Consider the following 19,434-nt stretch of genomic DNA (forward strand, 5'->3'; position numbering starts at 1 on the left):
CTCTATCCCTCCCCCTTCTTCCTCTCTCTATCCTCCCCTTCTTCCCCCTCTCTATCCCTCCCCCTTCTTCCCTCTCTCTATCCTCCCCCTCCCTCCCCCTTCTTCCCCCTCTCTATCCCTCCCCCTTCTTCCCTCTCTCTATCCCTCCCCCTTCTTCCCCCTCTCTATCCCTCCCCTCCCTCCCCCTTCTTCCCTCTCTATCCCTCCCCCTCCCTTCTTCCCTCTCTATCCCTCCCCCTCTCTATCCCCCCCTTCTTCCTCTCTCTATCCCTCCCTATCCCTCCCCCTTCTTCCCTCTCTCTATCCCTCCCCCTCCCTCTCTCTATCCCTCCCCCTTCTTCCCTCTCCCCCTCCCTCCCCCTTCTTCCCCCTCTCTATCCCTCCCCCTCCTTCCCCCTCCCTCCCTCCCCCCTCCCTCCCCCCCTCCCTCCCCCTTCTTCCCCATCTCTATCCCTCCCCCTTCTTCCCTCTCTCTATCCCTCCCCCTTCTTCCCTCTCTCTATCCCTCCCCCTCCCTCCCCCTTCTTCCCTCTCTCTATCCCTCCCCCTTCTACCCTCTCTCTATCCCTCTCTCTCTCCCTCCCTCCCCCTTCTTCCCTCTCTCTCTCCCTCCCTCCCCCCTTCTTCCCTCTCTCTATCCCTCCCCCCTCCCTCCCCCTTCTTCCCTCTCTCTCTCCCTCCCTCCCCCTTCTTCCCTCTCTCTATCCCTCCCCCTTCTTCCCTCTCTCTCTCCCTCCCTCCCCCCTTCTTCCCTCTCTCTATCCCTCCCTCCCCCCTTCTTCCCTCTCTCTATCCCTCCCCCCCTCCCTCCCCCTTCTTCCCTCTCTCTATCCCTCCCTCCCCCTTCTTCCCTCTCTCTATCCCTCCCCCCTCCCTCCCCCTTCTTCCCTCTCTCTCTCCCTCCCTCCCCCTTCTTCCCTCTCTCTATCCCTCCCCCTTCTTCCCTCTCTCTCTCCCTCCCTCCCCCTTCTTCCCTCTCTCTATCCCTCCCTTCTTGCCAGGATTTACAATAATTGTTTGTACAATATCAAAGTACAATACATATTAAATGATTATGAGACATTTTATGAAACATATGTTGAATTTGACTGATAGACTCTAGCCTGCAGATGGCAGCACTGCTCTGGGCTGACATAGTCATCTTTAACTGACTGATGGACTCCAGCCTGCAGATGGCAGCACTGCTCTGGGCTGACATAGTCATATTTAACTGACTGATGGACTCTGGGCTGACATAGTCATATTTAACTGACTGATGGACTCTGGGCTGACATAGTCATATTTAACTGACTGATGGACTCTGGGCTGACAGTCATATTTAACTGACTGATGGACTCTGGGCTGACATAGTCATATTTAACTGACTGATGGACTCTGGGCTGACATAGTCATATTTAACTGACTGATGGACTCTGGGCTGACAGTCATATTTAACTGACTGATGGACTCTGGGCTGACAGTCATATTTAACTGACTGATGGACTCTGGGCTGACATAGTCATATTTAACTGATTGATGGACTCTGGGCTGACATAGTCATCTTTAACTGACTGATGGACTCTGGGCTGACATAGTCATCTTTAACTGACTGATGGACTCCAGCCTGCAGATGGCAGCACTGCTCTGGGCTAACTTAGTCAATAGGGAGCTGTTGTATACTGTTACTGTTGTCATCTGTGTGCATCCAGTCCTCTGTGTTGGTCTGTCATCTAACTGCAGGCTCTTCCCAGTGGAGACATGTGCTGTTGTATTCCACATCAGTCTTGTTGTTCAGGGTTGTTGCTAGGTGAAACAATAATACTCTATTTATCCACCAGACTTAACAGTAAACCATCTCACACATTAAGGTCAATGTCATTACTGCAAGCACTATTTACTACAACCATTCAAAGTATTCTCAATCTGAACTTTTCATTTATTGTTAATGCCAATTACATCTGTATTGTTAATGCCAATTACATCTGTATTGTTAATGCCAATTACAACTATATTGTTAATGCCAATTACAACTATATTGTTAATGCCAATTACAACTATATTGTTAATGCCAATTACAACTATATTGTTAATGCCAATTACAACTATATTGTTAATGCCAATTACAACTATATTGTTAATGCCAATCACAATTCCAGACTAGTATGAATGTTGTACTTCTGTAAAGGACTTGATGGATTGATTGTCGTTACACTTGATCCATGTTTCTGTTGATTCATTGCTCAGACATCAAGCAGAAATGTGGCGACAATATGCTGACTCTGTCAGAACTAAATGTCTTTCCAAACAGACTATGATCCTTGGGAAAGGGCTGAAGAGACAGATTCCTGTCTGACCACATGTATGGACTGTAATTCAGTGGTTTTCTTTACGAGTGGTTCTCAGAGTGCAGGTTCCCAGCAGTGGCTATCACAGACTGTTGCTGGTAGGGTCTTGAAGACAGACAAAAACATCTTCAACCTATAGATTTAGAATGTGTTCCACCTATAGATTTAGAATGTGTTCCACCTATAGATTTAGAATGTGTTCCACCTATAGAATTAGAATGTGTTCCACCTATAGATTTAGAATGTGTTCCACCTATAGAATTAGAATGTGTTCCACCTATAGATTTAGAAGGTGTTCCACCTATAGATTTAAAATGTGTTCCACCTATAGATTTAGAATGTGTTCCACCTATAGATTTAGAATGTGTTCCACCTATAGATTTAGAATGTGTTCAACCTATAGAATTAGAATGTGTCCCACCTATAGATTTAGAATGTGTTCCACCTATAGATTTAGAATGTGTTCCACCTATAGATTTAGAATGTGTTCCACCTATAGATTTAGAATGTGTTCCACCTATAGATTTAGAATGTGTTCCACCTATAGATTTAAAATGTGTTCCACCTATAGATTTAGAATGTGTTCAACCTATAGAATTAGAATGTGTTCCACCTATAGATTTAGAATGTGTTCCACCTATAGATTTAGAATGTGTTCCACCTATAGATTTAGAATGTGTTCCACCTATAGATTTAAAATGTGTTCAACCTATATAATTAGAATGTGTTCCACCTATAGAATTGGAATGTTCCACCTATAGAATTAGAATGTTCCACCTATAGAATTAGAATGTGTTCCACCTATAGAATTAGAATGTGTTCAACCTATAGAATTAGAATGTGTTCCACCTATAGAATTGGAATGTTCCACCTATAGAATTGGAATGTTCCACCTATAGAATTGGAATGTTCCACCTATAGAATTGGAATGTTCCACCTATAGAATTAGAATGTTCCACCTATAGATTTAGAAGGTGTTCCACCTATAGAATTAGAATGTGTTCCACCTATAGAATTGGAATGTTCCACCTATAGAATTGGAATGTTCCACCTATAGAATTAGAATGTTCCACCTATAGAATTAGAATGTGTTCCACCTATAGAATGTGTTCCACCTATAGAATTAGAATGTTCCACCTATAGAATTAGAATGTGTTCCACCTATAGAATGTGTTCCACCTATAGAATTGGAATGTTCCACCTATAGAATTAGAATGTTCCACCTATAGAATTAGAATGTGTTCCACCTATAGAATTAGAATGTGTTCCACCTATAGAATTAGAATGTTCCACCACACTGTCCTAAAGCACAATCAAGGTGTTTTATAAAATAGTTTTTTATTATGGAGACTCCAATGTGAGAGAGGATTGTAAAGACCAGAACACATGTACAGTACATCTCCTCCCTCAGCAAAGATAACTAATGCCTATGAACCATTTTAGCTGCTTGTGTTAAAAACATGAAAATGAGACATTGGGAATATAAATGGATACATTTTACATACAAGATTAGGAAATACCTGTAAATGAATTATTGGCTTCTAAACAGTAAACATGTTTTTAAAATAGTGAATTCAGGTAATGCATATTCTGATGGACTGTACAGTGCAATTCAGCTCTTAGCTGCCAATGTTGTACACCTTGACTATAAACCTTTTTACATATTTGTTTGTGCAAGTTATGTAAGACCATCATTTCAATACTTACTGCCCTTTAGAAAATATGTTGACTTTATTTATCAAAATAGTAGAAAATAGAATGAATAAAGTCCTTGATGATATTCACCCCCGTGTCTCGATCCGAGGCCCTCGGGTGTGAGGTCATAAGTGTAGGCGTGTGCAAAAAAAGAGACAGGGCCAACAGGAAGACTTCAAAAAGAGCTCCAGACCAATAGGAGCTCTTGTAAAAGTTCCGGACCAATCAGAGCTCTTAAATAAGGTTCAGGGCCAATAGAAAGTCTTCAATAAGGGTTGAGCTCCTCTGGGGGCAGGGCTGTGCTGCTGCTGCAATCATAGCTGTCTGCTGTCAAACTGAGGACAAAGACAAAACAAACATTACATTCCTGGGCCCATATTCACAAAGTCTCATGGTAGGTGTTCTGATCTAGGATCAGTTTTGCCCTGTAAGATGAAAAAGAAGGACAGGGAGATCTGATCCTAGATCAGAACTTCTACTAATTGAAATGCGGTGTCAGTATGTATCTAAGCTCTATTGGAAAGCCCGGTCCTTGCTTCTCCACAGGCATGTCACGGTCCTCACTTCGATATTAAAACGTGTAATACCTGACAGCAGCATGTGTGTATGTGTGTTTACCAGGTTGTCTGTGTTTTTAAATGTCCCTGGTGTGTGACTGTGTGATCTGCATAGCCAATGTGAGTAAGACCTTTAAACATTCACTAGGCCACAGACAGTTTACCAGGATGTGTACTCAGAGCATGTGCTGATCAACTGGCTGACCGAGTCTGTAATTCCTACATGTTTCAAGTAGACCACAATAGTCCCTGTGCCCAAGAACACTAAGGTAACCTGCCTAAATGAATACCGACCGGTAGCACTCACATCTGTAGTCATGAAGTCCTTTGAAAGGCTGGTCATGGCTCATGGCATTATCCCAGAAACCGTAGACTCACTCCCAACGCTCTAACCACTAGGCTACCTGCCGTCCCTACACTCTAACCACTAGGCTACCTGCTGACCCTACACTCTAACCACTAGGCTACCTGCCGTCCCTACACTCTAACCACTAGGCTACCTGCCGTCGCTACACTCTAACCACTAGGCTACCTGCCGTCGCTACACTCTAACCACTAGGCTACCTGCCGCCCCTACACTCTAACCACTAGGCTACCTGCCGTCCCTACACTCTAACCACTAGGCTACCTGCCGCCCAACACTCTAACCACTAGGCTACCTGCCGCCCCTACACTCTAACCACTAGGCTACCTGCCGTCCCTACACTCTAACCACTAGGCTACCTGCCGCCCCTACACTCTAACCACTAGGCTACCTGCCTCCTCTACACTCTAACCACTAGGCTACCTGCCTCCTCTACACTCTAACCACTAGGCTACCTGCCTCCTCTACACTCTAACCACTAGGCTACCTGCCTCCTCTACACTCTAACCACTAGGCTACCTGCTGACCCTACACTCTAACCACTAGGCTACCTGCCGCCCAACACTAACCACTAGGCTACCTGCTGACCCTACACTCTAACCACTAGGCTACCTGCCGCCCAACACTCTAACCACTAGGCTACCTGCCGCCCCTACACTCTAACAACTAGGCTACCTGCCGTCCCTACACTCTAACCACTAGGCTACCTGCCGCCCAACACTCTAACCACTAGGCTACCTGCCGCCCCTACACTCTAACCACTAGGCTACCTGCCTCCTCTACACTCTAAGCACTAGGCTACCTGCCGCCCCTCCACTCTAACCACTAGGCTACCCTGCCGACCCTACACTCTAACCACTAGGCTACCTGCCGCCCCTACACTCTAAAAACTAGGCTACCCGCCGTCCCTACACTCTAACCACTAGGCTACCTGCCGCCCAACACTCTAACCACTAGGCTACCTGCTGACCCTACACTCTAACCACTAGGCTACCTGCCGCCCCTACACTCTAACCACTAGGCTACCTGCCGCCCCTACACTCTAACCACTAGGCTACCTGCCTCCCACCGCTCTAACCACTAGGCTACCTGCCGCCCCTACACTCTAACCACTAGGCTACCTGCCTCCCACCGCTCTAACCACTGTAGGCTACAGTCCAAGCTATGTCTTCCAATGGTGCGACTGCTGTCGGCATCCATTTTTGGACTAACAAATTATCTATATATACAGTATATCACAAAGTGAGGACACCCCTCACAGACTCTGGGCGTTTATCATCGCAGTCTCGTCCGGTACAGTATATCACAAAGTGAGGACACCCCTCACAGACTCTGGGTGTTTATCATCGCAGTCTCGTCCGGTACAGTATATCACAAAGTGAGGACACCCCTCACAGACTCTGGGCGTTTATCATCGCAGTCTCGTCCGGTACAGTATATCACAAAGTGAGGACACCCCTCACAGACTCTGGGTGTTTATCATCGCAGTCTCGTCCGGTACAGTATATCACAAAGTGAGGACACCCCTCACAGACTCTGGCGTTTATCATCGCAGTCTCGTCCGGTACAGTATATCACAAAGTGAGGACACCCCTCACAGACTCTGGGTGTTTATCATCGCAGTCTCGTCCGGTACAGTATATCACAAAGTGAGGACACCCCTCACAGACTCTGGGCGTTTATCATCGCAGTCTCGTCCGGTACAGTATATCACAAAGTGAGGACACCCCTCACAGACTCTGGGTGTTTATCATCGCAGTCTCGTCCGGTACAGTATATCACAAAGTGAGGACACCCCTCACAGACTCTGGGCGTTTATCATCGCAGTCTCGTCCGGTACAGTATATCACAAAGTGAGGACACCCCTCACAGACTCTGGGCGTTTATCATCGCAGTCTCGTCCGGTACAGTATATCACAACACCCCTCACATTTTTGTAAATATTTGAGTGTATCTTTTCATGTGACAACACTGAAGAAATGACACTTTGCTACAATGTAAAGTAGTGAGTGTACAGCTTGTATAACAGTGTACATTTGCTGTCCCCTCAAAATAACTCAACACACAACCATTCATGTCTAAACCGCTGGAAACAAAAGTGAGTACACACCTAAGGGAAAATGTCCAGCATTTCACTGTGAGGTCTACTACACCTGTTGTATTCAGCATTTCACTGTGAGGTCTACTACACCTGTTGTATTCAGCATTTCACTGTAAGGTCTACTACACCTGTTGTATTCAGCATTTCACTGTAAGGTCTACTACACCTGTTGTATTCAGCATTTCACTGTAAGGTCTACTACACCTGTTGTATTCAGCATTTCACTGTGAGGTCTACTACACCTGTTGTATTCAGCATTTCACTGTAATGTCTACTACACCTGTTGTATTCAGCATTTCACTGTGAGGTCTACTACACCTGTTGTATTCAGCATTTCACTGTGAGGTCTACTACACCTGTTGTATTCAGCATTTCACTGTGAGGTCTACTACACCTGTTGTATTCAGCATTTCACTGTGAGGTCTACTACACCTGTTGTATTCAGCATTTCACTGTGAGGTCTACTACACCTGTTGTATTCAGCATTTCACTGTGAGGTCTACTACACCTGTTGTATTCAGCATTTCACTGTGAGGTCTACTACACCTGTTGTATTCAGCATTTCACTGTGAGGTCTACTACACCTGTTGTATTCAGCGTTTCACTGTGAGGTCTACTACACCTGTTGTATTCAGCATTTCACTGTGAGGTCTACTACACCTGTTGTATTCAGCATTTCACTGTAAGGTCTACTACACCTGTTGTATTCAGCATTTCACTGTAAGGTCTACTACACCTGTTGTATTCAGCATTTCACTGTGAGGTCTACACCTGTTGTATTCAGCATTTCACTGTAAGGTCTACTACACCTGTTGATTTCGGCGCATGTGACAAATACAATTTTATTGTCTGTTGTTCATGTACCTGGCTTGTACGTCCTGAGGGATGATGCTCCATACCAGGTCGTCATCACTGTCATAACGTCGAGGGTTGTCAAAGAAATAGGCCCTGGACGAGAAGACGTGTCCTGGGAGTCCCGTCCCACTCTGGAGAACAACAAAACCAGATATCTGTCAAATTCCTATCATACTAAACCCACTCTGTCCCAGACACAAATCACACCTTGTCACGCCCTGACCAATGAGAGCCCTTGGTTCTCTATGGTGTCGTAGGTCAGGGTGTGGCTAGAGGGTGTTCTAGTTCAAGATTTCTATGATACTAAACCCACTCTGTCCCAGACACAAATCACACCTAGTATTAAACTAAAATCACACTAAATGAAGAATTTCCATTGAACATGCTTTTTAGTCTAACTAGGATTCATCTGTGTCCAGGAAACCAGCCTTTAGGGTCAGTGGATAGTACCAGGGTTAGGGGTCAAGTAAACCTATTTCAATTCCACGTTTCCCTTATTGAAAAGCATTGAAGAACATTGGAATGAGAGTTTCAGTGTGCTTCCTGACTGGCATTCAGCTGTACTTGACCCTGTATAGAACAGTTCACAGTAAACCCTCTCCTGCCCTCGTGCCCTTGAGCAAAGCAGTCGCAAGGAGATCAAGAACATTGCTGTCCATCCAGGGGCCTTCCATTGCTGCTTATCCTGGTCCTCTCTGTGTGTGTGTACGTGTGTGTACGTGTGTGTGCGTGTGTGTGTGTGTATTGAGAAAGACAGAACACGTTTTAACCAATGAACAGTAAAGTGTATTGGGAAAGGGGAAACCTACTCAGTTGAACCCATACGTGTCTTCCACATTTAACCCAACGGGGATCTGCCTAATCAACGTCATTGTCATCGGCACGCACACACACACGCGCGCACACACACACACTCCTCACCTTGTCCTGGTGAGGCTGTCGGACCCTGAAGAAGTAGACGACCAGAGAGGTTGGCAGCAGCTCCCAGACAAACAGAATCACCCCAAACACAATGTACCCCGCGTCTCCCAGGGTCGACTGCAGGTCTGCCTGAGACACCACACAGACAGGATGTAATGTTAGAGTCTGAAGTAAGAGACACCACACAGACAGGATGTAATGTTAGAGTCTGAAGTAAGAGTCTCCCAGGGTCAGTCTGGATCCTATATAAACTAAGGGCTTCCACTATTCAGTCTGGATCCTGTATAAACTAAGGGCTTCCTCTATTCAGTCTGGATCCTGTATAAACTAAGGGCTTCCACTATTCAGTCTGAATCCTGTATAAACTAAGGGCTTCCTCTATTCAGTCTGGATCCTGTATAAACTAAGGGCTTCCACTATTCAGTCTGGATCCTGTATAAACTAAGGGCTTCCACTATTCAGTCTGGATCCTGTATAAACTAAGGGCTTCCTCTATTCAGTCTGGATCCTGTATAAACTAAGGGCTTCCACTATTCAGTCTGGATCCTGTATAAACTAAGGGCTTCCTCTATTCAGTCTGGATCCTGTATAAACTAAGGGCTTCCACTATTCAGTCTGGATCCTATATAAACTAAGGGCTTCCACTATTCAGTCTGGATCCTGTATAAACTAAGGGCTTCCTCTATTCAGTCTGGATCCTGTATAAACTAAGGGCTTCCTCTATTCAGTCTGGATCCTGTATAAACTAAGGGCTTCCTCTATTCAGTCTGAATCCTGTATAAACTGCGTTTAACATGAATTCAGTCACCGCTGATGCTGGGAACACTTCCTTTACATTTCAATCAGGCTGTAATGCTGAATTCCCAAAATACGGATTGAATTGAGCTTCAGAATATAGGAGTGCTGATCTAGGACCAGTTTTCTCTTTTAGATCATAATGAATAGGATTATGGCCAGGGATGACCTGATCCTAGACCAGTACCCCTACACTGAGAGGCTTTAAGACCTGATCCTAGACCAGTACCCCTACACTGAGAGGCTTTAAGACCTGATCCTAGACCAGCCCTCCTACTCAGAGAGGCTTTTAGACCTGATCCCAGACCAGCACTCCTACCTAGAGAGGCTTTAATACCTGATCCTAGACCAGCCCTCCTACTCAGAGAGGCTTTTAGACCTGATCCCAGACCAGCACTCCTACCTAGAGAGGCTTTAATACCTGATCCTAGACCAGCACTCCTACTCTAAGAGGCTTTAAGACGTTTGGTCTAGGTTGTTGAGTAAGGTAAAGGCGATGTGGTCCTGAACTAGCCTCTCAAGCTTCATGATGACTGAAGGTGACAATCATTTAGCTCAGTTACCTTCCCTTTATTGGGTACAAGAATAATGGTGGCCATCTTGAAGCATGTGGGGACAGCAGACTGGGACAGGGAGAGATGTTGAAGGATGTGTGGACAGGGAGAGATGTTGAAGGATGAGGGGACAGGGAGAGATGTTGAAGGATGAGGGGACAGGGTGAGATGTTGAAGGATGAGGGAACAGGGTGAGATGTTGAAGGATGAGGGAACAGGGAGAGATGTTGAAGGATGTGGGGACAGGGAGAGATGTTGAAGGATGAGGGAACAGGGAGAGATGTTGAAGGATGTGGGGACAGGGTGAGATGTTGAAGGATGAGGGAACAGGGAGAGATGTTGAAGGATGAGGGAACAGGGAGAGATGTTGAAGGATGTGGGGACAGGGTGAGATGTTGAAGGATGAGGGAACAGGGAGAGATGTTGAAGGATGAGGGAACAGGGAGAGATGTTGAAGGATGTGGGGACAGCAGACTGGGACAGGGAGAGATGTTGAAGGATGTGGGGACAGGGAGAGATGTTGAAGGATGTGGGGACAGGGAGAGATGTTGAAGGATGTGGGGACAGGGAGAGATGTTGAAGGATGTGGGGACAGGGAGAGATGTTGAAGGATGTGGGGACAGGGAGAGATGTTGAAGCATGTGGGGAGAGCAGACTGGGACAGGGAGAGATGTAAATCTGTCCGTAAAGCTGCTCTGCACCTGTTCTGAGGACGATACTGGGCCGGCACGCTTAAATGACTTAGTCACCTCTTATCCAGAGCGACTTACATGAGCAACTAGGGTTAAGTGCCTTGCTCAAGGGCACATCAACAGATTTTTCATGTAGTCTGCTCGCGGATTCAAACCAACGTCCTTTCAGTTATTAACCACTAGACTTCCTTCAACCTTGATTAGAGGAACATTGTCGTGACAAAAATGTGCATCTTTTTGGTCCCCAGGACCAGGAAAGACACTGTCGTACAGTATTACCTGGTCAGATACATTGTACCAGTCGTAGTCGAAGGAGTTGATGCTCTTAACGTTGGTGAGGGCCAGAACCAGCAGGTTGTAACAGGCTCTGGATGTGTACAGCAGGGTGACTGTGGCTCCTATAGCTGTCACCTGGCACAATGAGGTTCCCTGGGAAATAAAACACACTGTCTCAGATAGCAATAGTTTTAGCTTTGTGTGAATCATAAAATCTGGTCCCAGATCTGTTGTGCTGTCCTGCCATCTCCTATGTCTTTATAGAGCATGTCAGGTCGTCTGGTCTCAGATCTGTTTGTCCTGCCATCTCCTATGTCTTTATAGAGCATGTCAGGTCGTCTGGTCCCAGATCTGTTTGTCCTGCCATCTCCTATGTCTTTATAGAGCATGTCAGGTCGTCTGGTCCCAGATCTGTTTGTCCTGACATCTCCTATGTCTTTATAGAGCATGTCAGGTCGTCTGGTCCCAGATCTGTTTGTCCTGACATCTCCTATGTCTTTATAGAGCATGTCAGGTCGTCTGGTCCCAGATCTGTTTGTCCTGACATCTCCTATGGTCCTCAACGAGTAGGCCAGACAGTACCAACGAATCTGGGACCAGGTTAGAGAAGCTGGTACACGTCAACTACCCAACTGTGCCATTTGATTCTCGATGCTCACACAGCCGTGTCTACAGCAGCACACTCAGCAGGGCGCAGGGCAGGCACTCGTCAGGTGTAAGCAAGTGCACTCACTCAATTCAATTCAAGGGGCTTTATTGGCATGGGAACACGCGTTAACATTGCCAAAGCAAGTGAGGTAGATAATATACAAAAGTTAAATAAACAATACAAATTAACAGTAAACATTACACATACAGAAGTTTCAAAACAATGAAGCCATTAGAAATGTCATAACGATGTACACATGCTTAAAGTACAAAGATACTCAAATACACACTAAACAAGTATTATGATTACCAGATACTCAAATCCACATGTATTTAAACCAAGGATTGGTGTGTGTGTACATCTCTTACCTTGGACTCCAGGTAGATATTAGCCAGGGACATCTTGGCGATCTTGTAGAGGCAGAGGGAGAGGGAGATGGCACACAGGACAAACAGTGTATCGTTGATGGCTACTCTGATCAGTACAATGGTCTGGGTCTCGGTGGTGCTCATCCTCACTAGCAGGGCACAGGTCAGGTTTACTACCAGGAAGACCATACTGATGGACAAGAAGAGGAGGTACAGGGGTAACCTGGGGACAGGAAGAAACATTGTTAGAGGTCAAAGGTGAAGGAAGGGTGTAGAGGTCACAATCAATCAATCAATCTAATTGATTGGTAATGTTGTCACCAAACGCTTTACAGTAACCCAGCCTAAACTGTATTGAACAGTGAGGTTCAGAAGACAGAGGGACTATAGAGTATTGAACAGTAAGGTTCAGAGGACAGAGGGACTATAGAGTATTGAACAGTAAGGTTCAGAAGACAGAGGGACTATAGAGTAGAGAACAGTAAGGTTCAGAAGACAGAGGGACTATAGAGTATAGAACAGTAAGGTTCAGAAGACAGAGAGACTATAGAGTATAGAACAGTACGGTTCAGAAGACAGAGGACAGAGGGACTATAGAGTATAGAACAGTAAGGTTCAGAGGACAGAGGACAGAGGGACTATAGAGTATAGAACAGTAAGGTTCAGAAGACAGAGGGACTATAGAGTATTGAACAGTAAGGTTCAGAGGACAGAGGGACTATAGAGTATAGAACAGTAAGGTTCAGAAGACAGAGGACAGAGGGACTATAGAGTATAGAACAGTAAGGTTCAGAGGACAGAGGACAGAGGGACTATAGAGTATAGAACAGTAAGGTTCAGAAGACAGAGGGACTATAGAGTAGAGAACAGTAAGGTTCAGAAGACAGAGGGACTATAGAGTAGAGAACAGTAAGGTTCAGAGGACAGAGGGACTATAGAGTAGAGAACAGTAAGGTTCAGAGGACAGAGGACAGAGGGACTATAGAGTATAGAACAGTAAGGTTCAGAAGACAGAGAGACTATAGAGTATAGAACAGTAAGGTTCAGAAGACAGAGGACAGAGGGACTATAGAGTATTGAACAGTAAGGTTCAGAAGACAGAGGGACTATAGAGTATTGAACAGTAAGGTTCAGAGGACAGAGGGACTATAGAGTATAGAACAGTAAGGTTCAGAGGACAGAGGGACTATAGAGTATAGAACAGTAAGGTTCAGAGGACAGAGGACAGAGGGACTATAGAGTATTGAACAGTAAGGTTCAGAGGACAGAGGACAGAGGGACTATAGAGTAGAGAACAGTAAGGTTCAGAAGACAGAGGGACTATAGAGTAGAGAACAGTAAGGTTCAGAGGACAGAGGGACTATAGAGTAGAGAACAGTAAGGTTCAGAGGACAGAGGGACTATAGAGTAGAGAACAGTAAGGTTCAGAGGACAGAGGACAGAGGGACTATAGAGTATTGAACAGTAAGGTTCAGAAGACAGAGGGACTATAGAGTATTGAACAGTAAGGTTCAGAGGACAGAGGGACTATAGAGTATAGAACAGTAAGGTTCAGAGGACAGAGGGACTATAGAGTATAGATCAGTAAGGTTCAGAGGACAGAGGACAGAGGGACTATAGAGTATAGAACAGTAAGGTTCAGAAGACAGAGGGACTATAGAGTATAGAACAGTAAGGTTCAGAGGACAGAGGGACTATAGAGTATAGAACAGTAAGGTTCAGAGGACAGAGGACAGAGGGACTATAGAGTATTGAACAGTAAGTTTCAGAGGACAGAGGGACTATAGAGTATAGAACAGTAAGGTTCAGAGGACAGAGGACAGAGGGACTATAGAGTAGAGAACAGTAAGGTTCAGAAGACAGAGGGACTATAGAGTATTGAACAGTAAGGTTCAGAAGACAGAGGGACTATAGAGTATAGAACAGTAAGGTTCAGAGGACAGAGGACAGAGGGACTATAGAGTATAGAACAGTAAGGTTCAGAAGACAGAGAGACTATAGAGTATAGAACAGTAAGGTTCAGAGGACAGAGGACAGAGGGACTATAGAGTATAGATCAGTAAGGTTCAGAGGACAGAGGACAGAGGGACTATAGAGTATAGAACAGTAAGGTTCAGAAGACAGAGGGACTATAGAGTATATAACAGTAAGGTTCAGAGGACAGAGGGACTATAGAGTATAGAACAGTAAGGTTCAGAGGACAGAGGACAGAGGGACTATAGAGTAGAGAACAGTAAGGTTCAGAAGACAGAGGGACTATAGAGTATTGAACAGTAAGGTTCAGAAGACAGAGGGACTATAGAGTATAGAACAGTAAGGTTCAGAGGACAGAGGACAGAGGGACTATAGAGTATAGAACAGTAAGGTTCAGAGGACAGAGGGACTATAGAGTAGAGAACAGTAAGGTTCAGAAGACAGAGGACAGAGGGACTATAGAGTATAGAACAGTAAGGTTCAGAAGACAGAGGGACTATAGAGTATAGAACAGTAAGGTTCAGAAGACAGAGGACAGAGGGACTATAGAGTATAGAACAGTAAGGTTCAGAAGACAGAGGGACTATAGAGTATAGAACAGTAAGGTTCAGAAGACAGAGGGACTATAGAGTATAGAACAGTAAGGTTCAGAAGACAGAGGACAGAGGACAGAGGGACTATAGAGTATAGAACAGTAAGGTTCAGAGGACAGAAGACAGAGGGACTATAGAGTATAGAACAGTAAGGTTCAGAAGACAGAGGGACTATAGAGTATTGAACAGTAAGGTTCAGAAGACAGAGGGACTATAGAGTAGAGAACAGTAAGGTTCAGAAGACAGAGGGACTATAGAGTATAGAACAGTAAGGTTCAGAAGACAGAGAGACTATAGAGTATAGAACAGTACGGTTCAGAAGACAGAGGACAGAGGGACTATAGAGTATAGAACAGTAAGGTTCAGAGGACAGAGGACAGAGGGACTATAGAGTATAGAACAGTAAGGTTCAGAAGACAGAGGGACTATAGAGTATTGAACAGTAAGGTTCAGAGGACAGAGGGACTATAGAGTATAGAACAGTAAGGTTCAGAAGACAGAGGACAGAGGGACTATAGAGTATAGAACAGTAAGGTTCAGAGGACAGAGGGACTATAGAGTATAGAACAGTAAGGTTCAGAAGACAGAGGGACTATAGAGTAGAGAACAGTAAGGTTCAGAAGACAGAGGGACTATAGAGTATAGAACAGTAAGGTTCAGAAGACAGAGGGACTATAGAGTATTGAACAGTAAGGTTCAGAGGACAGAGGGACTATAGAGTATAGAACAGTAAGGTTCAGAAGACAGAGGACAGAGGGACTATAGAGTATAGAACAGTAAGGTTCAGAGGACAGAGGACAGAGGGACTATAGAGTATAGAACAGTAAGGTTAAGAAGACAGAGGGACTATAGAGTAGAGAACAGTAAGGTTCAGAAGACAGAGGGACTATAGAGTAGAGAACAGTAAGTTTCAGAGGACAGAGGGACTATAGAGTATTGAACAGTAAGGTTCAGAGGACAGAGGGACTATAGAGTATTGAACAGTAAGGTTCAGAAGACAGAGACTATAGAGTATAGAACAGTAAGGTTCAGAGGACAGAGGACAGAGGGACTATAGAGTATAGAACAGTAAGGTTCAGAAGACAGAGACTATAGAGTATAGAACAGTAAGGTTCAGAGGACAGAGGACAGAGGGACTATAGAGTATAGATCAGTAAGGTTCAGAGGACAGAGGACAGAGGGACTATAGAGTATAGAACAGTAAGGTTCAGAAGACAGAGGGACTATAGAGTATATAACAGTAAGGTTCAGAGGACAGAGGGACTATAGAGTATAGAACAGTAAGGTTCAGAGGACAGAGGACAGAGGGACTATAGAGTAGAGAACAGTAAGGTTCAGAAGACAGAGGGACTATAGAGTATTGAACAGTAAGGTTCAGAAGACAGAGGGACTATAGAGTATAGAACAGTAAGGTTCAGAGGACAGAGGACAGAGGGACTATAGAGTATAGAACAGTAAGGTTCAGAGGACAGAGGACAGAGGGACTATAGAGTATAGAACAGTAAGGTTCAGAAGACAGAGGACAGAGGGACTATAGAGTATAGAACAGTAAGGTTCAGAAGACAGAGGGACTATAGAGTATAGAACAGTAAGGTTCAGAAGACAGAGGGACTATAGAGTATAGAACAGTAAGGTTCAGAAGACAGAGGACAGAGGACAGAGGGACTATAGAGTATAGAACAGTAAGGTTCAGAGGACAGAAGACAGAGGGACTATAGAGTATAGAACAGTAAGGTTCAGAAGACAGAGGGACTATAGAGTATAGAACAGTAAGGTTCAGAAGACAGAGGGACTATAGAGTATAGAACAGTAAGGTTCAGAGGACAGAGGGACTATAGAGTATAGAACAGTAAGGTTCAGAGGACAGAAGACAGAGGGACTATAGAGTATAGAACAGTAAGGTTCAGAAGACAGAGGGACTATAGAGTATAGAACAGTAAGGTTCAGAGGACAGAAGACAGAGGGACTATAGAGTATAGAACAGTAAGGTTCAGAGGACAGAGGGACTATAGAGTATAGAACAGTAAGGTTCAGAGGACAGAGGGACTATAGAGTAGAGAACAGTAAGGTTCAGAAGACAGAGGGACTATAGAGTAGAGAACAGTAAGGTTCAGAAGACAGAGGGACTATAGAGTAGAGAACAGTAAGGTTCAGAAGACAGAGGGACTATAGAGTAGAGAACAGTAAGGTTCAGAAGACAGAGGACAGAGGGACTATAGAGTATAGAACAGTAAGGTTCAGAGGACAGAAGACAGAGGGACTATAGAGTATAGAACAGTAAGGTTCAGAAGACAGAGGGACTATAGAGTAGAGAACAGTAAGGTTCAGAAGACAGAAGACAGAGGGACTATAGAGTATAGAACAGTAAGGTTCAGAAGACAGAGGACAGAGGGACTATAGAGTATAGAACAGTAAGGTTCAGAAGACAGAGGACAGAGGGACTATAGAGTATAGAACAGTAAGGTTCAGAAGACAGAGGGACTATAGAGTATAGAACAGTAAGGTTCAGAAGACAGAGGACAGAGGGACTATAGAGTATTGAACAGTAAGGTTCAGAAGACAGAGAGACTATAGAGTATTGAACAGTAAGGTTCAGAAGACAGAGGGACTATAGAGTATAGAACAGTAAGGTTCAGAAGACAGAGGACAGAGGGACTATAGAGTATAGAACAGTAAGGTTCAGAGGACAGAGGACAGAGGGACTATAGAGTAGAGAACAGTAAGGTTCAGAAGACAGAGGACAGAGGGACTATAGAGTATAGAACAGTAAGGTTCAGAAGACAGAGGGACTATAGAGTATTGAACAGTAAGGTTCAGAAGACAGAGGACAGAGGGACTATAGAGTATTGAACAGTAAGGTTCAGAGGACAGAGGGCAGAGGGACTATAGAGTATAGAACAGTAAGGTTCAGTAGACAGAGGACAGAGGGACTATAGAGTATAGAACAGTAAGGTTCAGAAGACAGAGGGACTATAGAGTATAGAACAGTAAGGTTCAGAAGACAGAGGGACTATAGAGTATAGAACAGTAAGGTTCAGAAGACAGAGGACAGAGGACAGAGGGACTATAGAGTATAGAACAGTAAGGTTCAGAGGACAGAAGACAGAGGGACTATAGAGTATAGAACAGTAAGGTTCAGAAGACAGAGGGACTATAGAGTATAGAACAGTAAGGTTCAGAAGACAGAGGGACTATAGAGTATAGAACAGTAAGGTTCAGAGGACAGAGGGACTATAGAGTATAGAACAGTAAGGTTCAGAGGACAGAAGACAGAGGGACTATAGAGTATAGAACAGTAAGGTTCAGAAGACAGAGGGACTATAGAGTATAGAACAGTAAGGTTCAGAGGACAGAAGACAGAGGGACTATAGAGTATAGAACAGTAAGGTTCAGAGGACAGAGGGACTATAGAGTATAGAACAGTAAGGTTCAGAGGACAGAGGGACTATAGAGTAGAGAACAGTAAGGTTCAGAAGACAGAGGGACTATAGAGTAGAGAACAGTAAGGTTCAGAAGACAGAGGGACTATAGAGTAGAGAACAGTAAGGTTCAGAAGACAGAGGGACTATAGAGTAGAGAACAGTAAGGTTCAGAAGACAGAGGACAGAGGGACTATAGAGTATAGAACAGTAAGGTTCAGAGGACAGAAGACAGAGGGACTATAGAGTATAGAACAGTAAGGTTCAGAAGACAGAGGGACTATAGAGTAGAGAACAGTAAGGTTCAGAAGACAGAAGACAGAGGGACTATAGAGTATAGAACAGTAAGGTTCAGAAGACAGAGGACAGAGGGACTATAGAGTATAGAACAGTAAGGTTCAGAAGACAGAGGACAGAGGGACTATAGAGTATAGAACAGTAAGGTTCAGAAGACAGAGGGACTATAGAGTATAGAACAGTAAGGTTCAGAAGACAGAGGACAGAGGGACTATAGAGTATTGAACAGTAAGGTTCAGAAGACAGAGAGACTATAGAGTATTGAACAGTAAGGTTCAGAAGACAGAGGGACTATAGAGTATAGAACAGTAAGGTTCAGAAGACAGAGGACAGAGGGACTATAGAGTATAGAACAGTAAGGTTCAGAGGACAGAGGACAGAGGGACTATAGAGTAGAGAACAGTAAGGTTCAGAAGACAGAGGACAGAGGGACTATAGAGTATAGAACAGTAAGGTTCAGAAGACAGAGGGACTATAGAGTATTGAACAGTAAGGTTCAGAAGACAGAGGACAGAGGGACTATAGAGTATTGAACAGTAAGGTTCAGAGGACAGAGGGACTATAGAGTATAGAACAGTAAGGTTCAGAAGACAGAGGACAGAGGGACTATGGAGTATAGAACAGTAAGGTTCAGAAGACAGAGGACAGAGGGACTATAGAGTATAGAACAGTAAGGTTCAGAAGACAGAGGACAGAGGGACTATAGAGTATAGAACAGTAAGGTTCAGAAGATAGAGGGACTATAGAGTATAGAACAGTAAGGTTCAGAAGACAGAGGGACTATAGAGTATAGAACAGTAAGGTTCAGAAGACAGAGGGACTATAGAGTATAGAACAGTAAGGTTCAGAAGACAGAGGGACTATAGAGTATAGAACAGTAAGGTTCAGAAGACAGAGGGACTATAGAGTATAGAACAGTAAGGTTCAGAGGACAGAGGACAGAGGGACTATAGAGTATAGAACAGTAAGGTTCAGAGGACAGAGGGACTATAGAGTAGAG

At 44.5% G+C, this 19,434-nt stretch overlaps 1 protein-coding gene across 1 annotated transcript in view; it reads right to left on the reverse strand.

Moving 5' to 3' along the window:
- Positions 1–3,637: 3,637 nt before the first annotated feature.
- Positions 3,638–19,434, reverse strand: part of gpr137ba (G protein-coupled receptor 137Ba) — a 32,499-nt gene continuing 16,702 nt past the window's right edge. The window contains exons 3-7 of the mRNA XM_031799823.1: positions 12,152–12,374; positions 11,138–11,287; positions 8,818–8,946; positions 7,906–8,027; positions 3,638–4,354 (exon numbers count right to left, since the gene is read on the reverse strand). Of these exons, the coding sequence (XP_031655683.1) occupies positions 4,285–4,354; positions 7,906–8,027; positions 8,818–8,946; positions 11,138–11,287; positions 12,152–12,374 (694 nt within the window). The 3' untranslated portion in view covers positions 3,638–4,284. The remainder of the gene's footprint in view (positions 4,355–7,905; positions 8,028–8,817; positions 8,947–11,137; positions 11,288–12,151; positions 12,375–19,434) is intronic.

This window comes from Oncorhynchus kisutch, linkage group LG20 (genome assembly GCF_002021735.2).
Source record: "Oncorhynchus kisutch isolate 150728-3 linkage group LG20, Okis_V2, whole genome shotgun sequence".
NCBI lineage: Eukaryota > Metazoa > Chordata > Actinopteri > Salmoniformes > Salmonidae > Oncorhynchus > Oncorhynchus kisutch.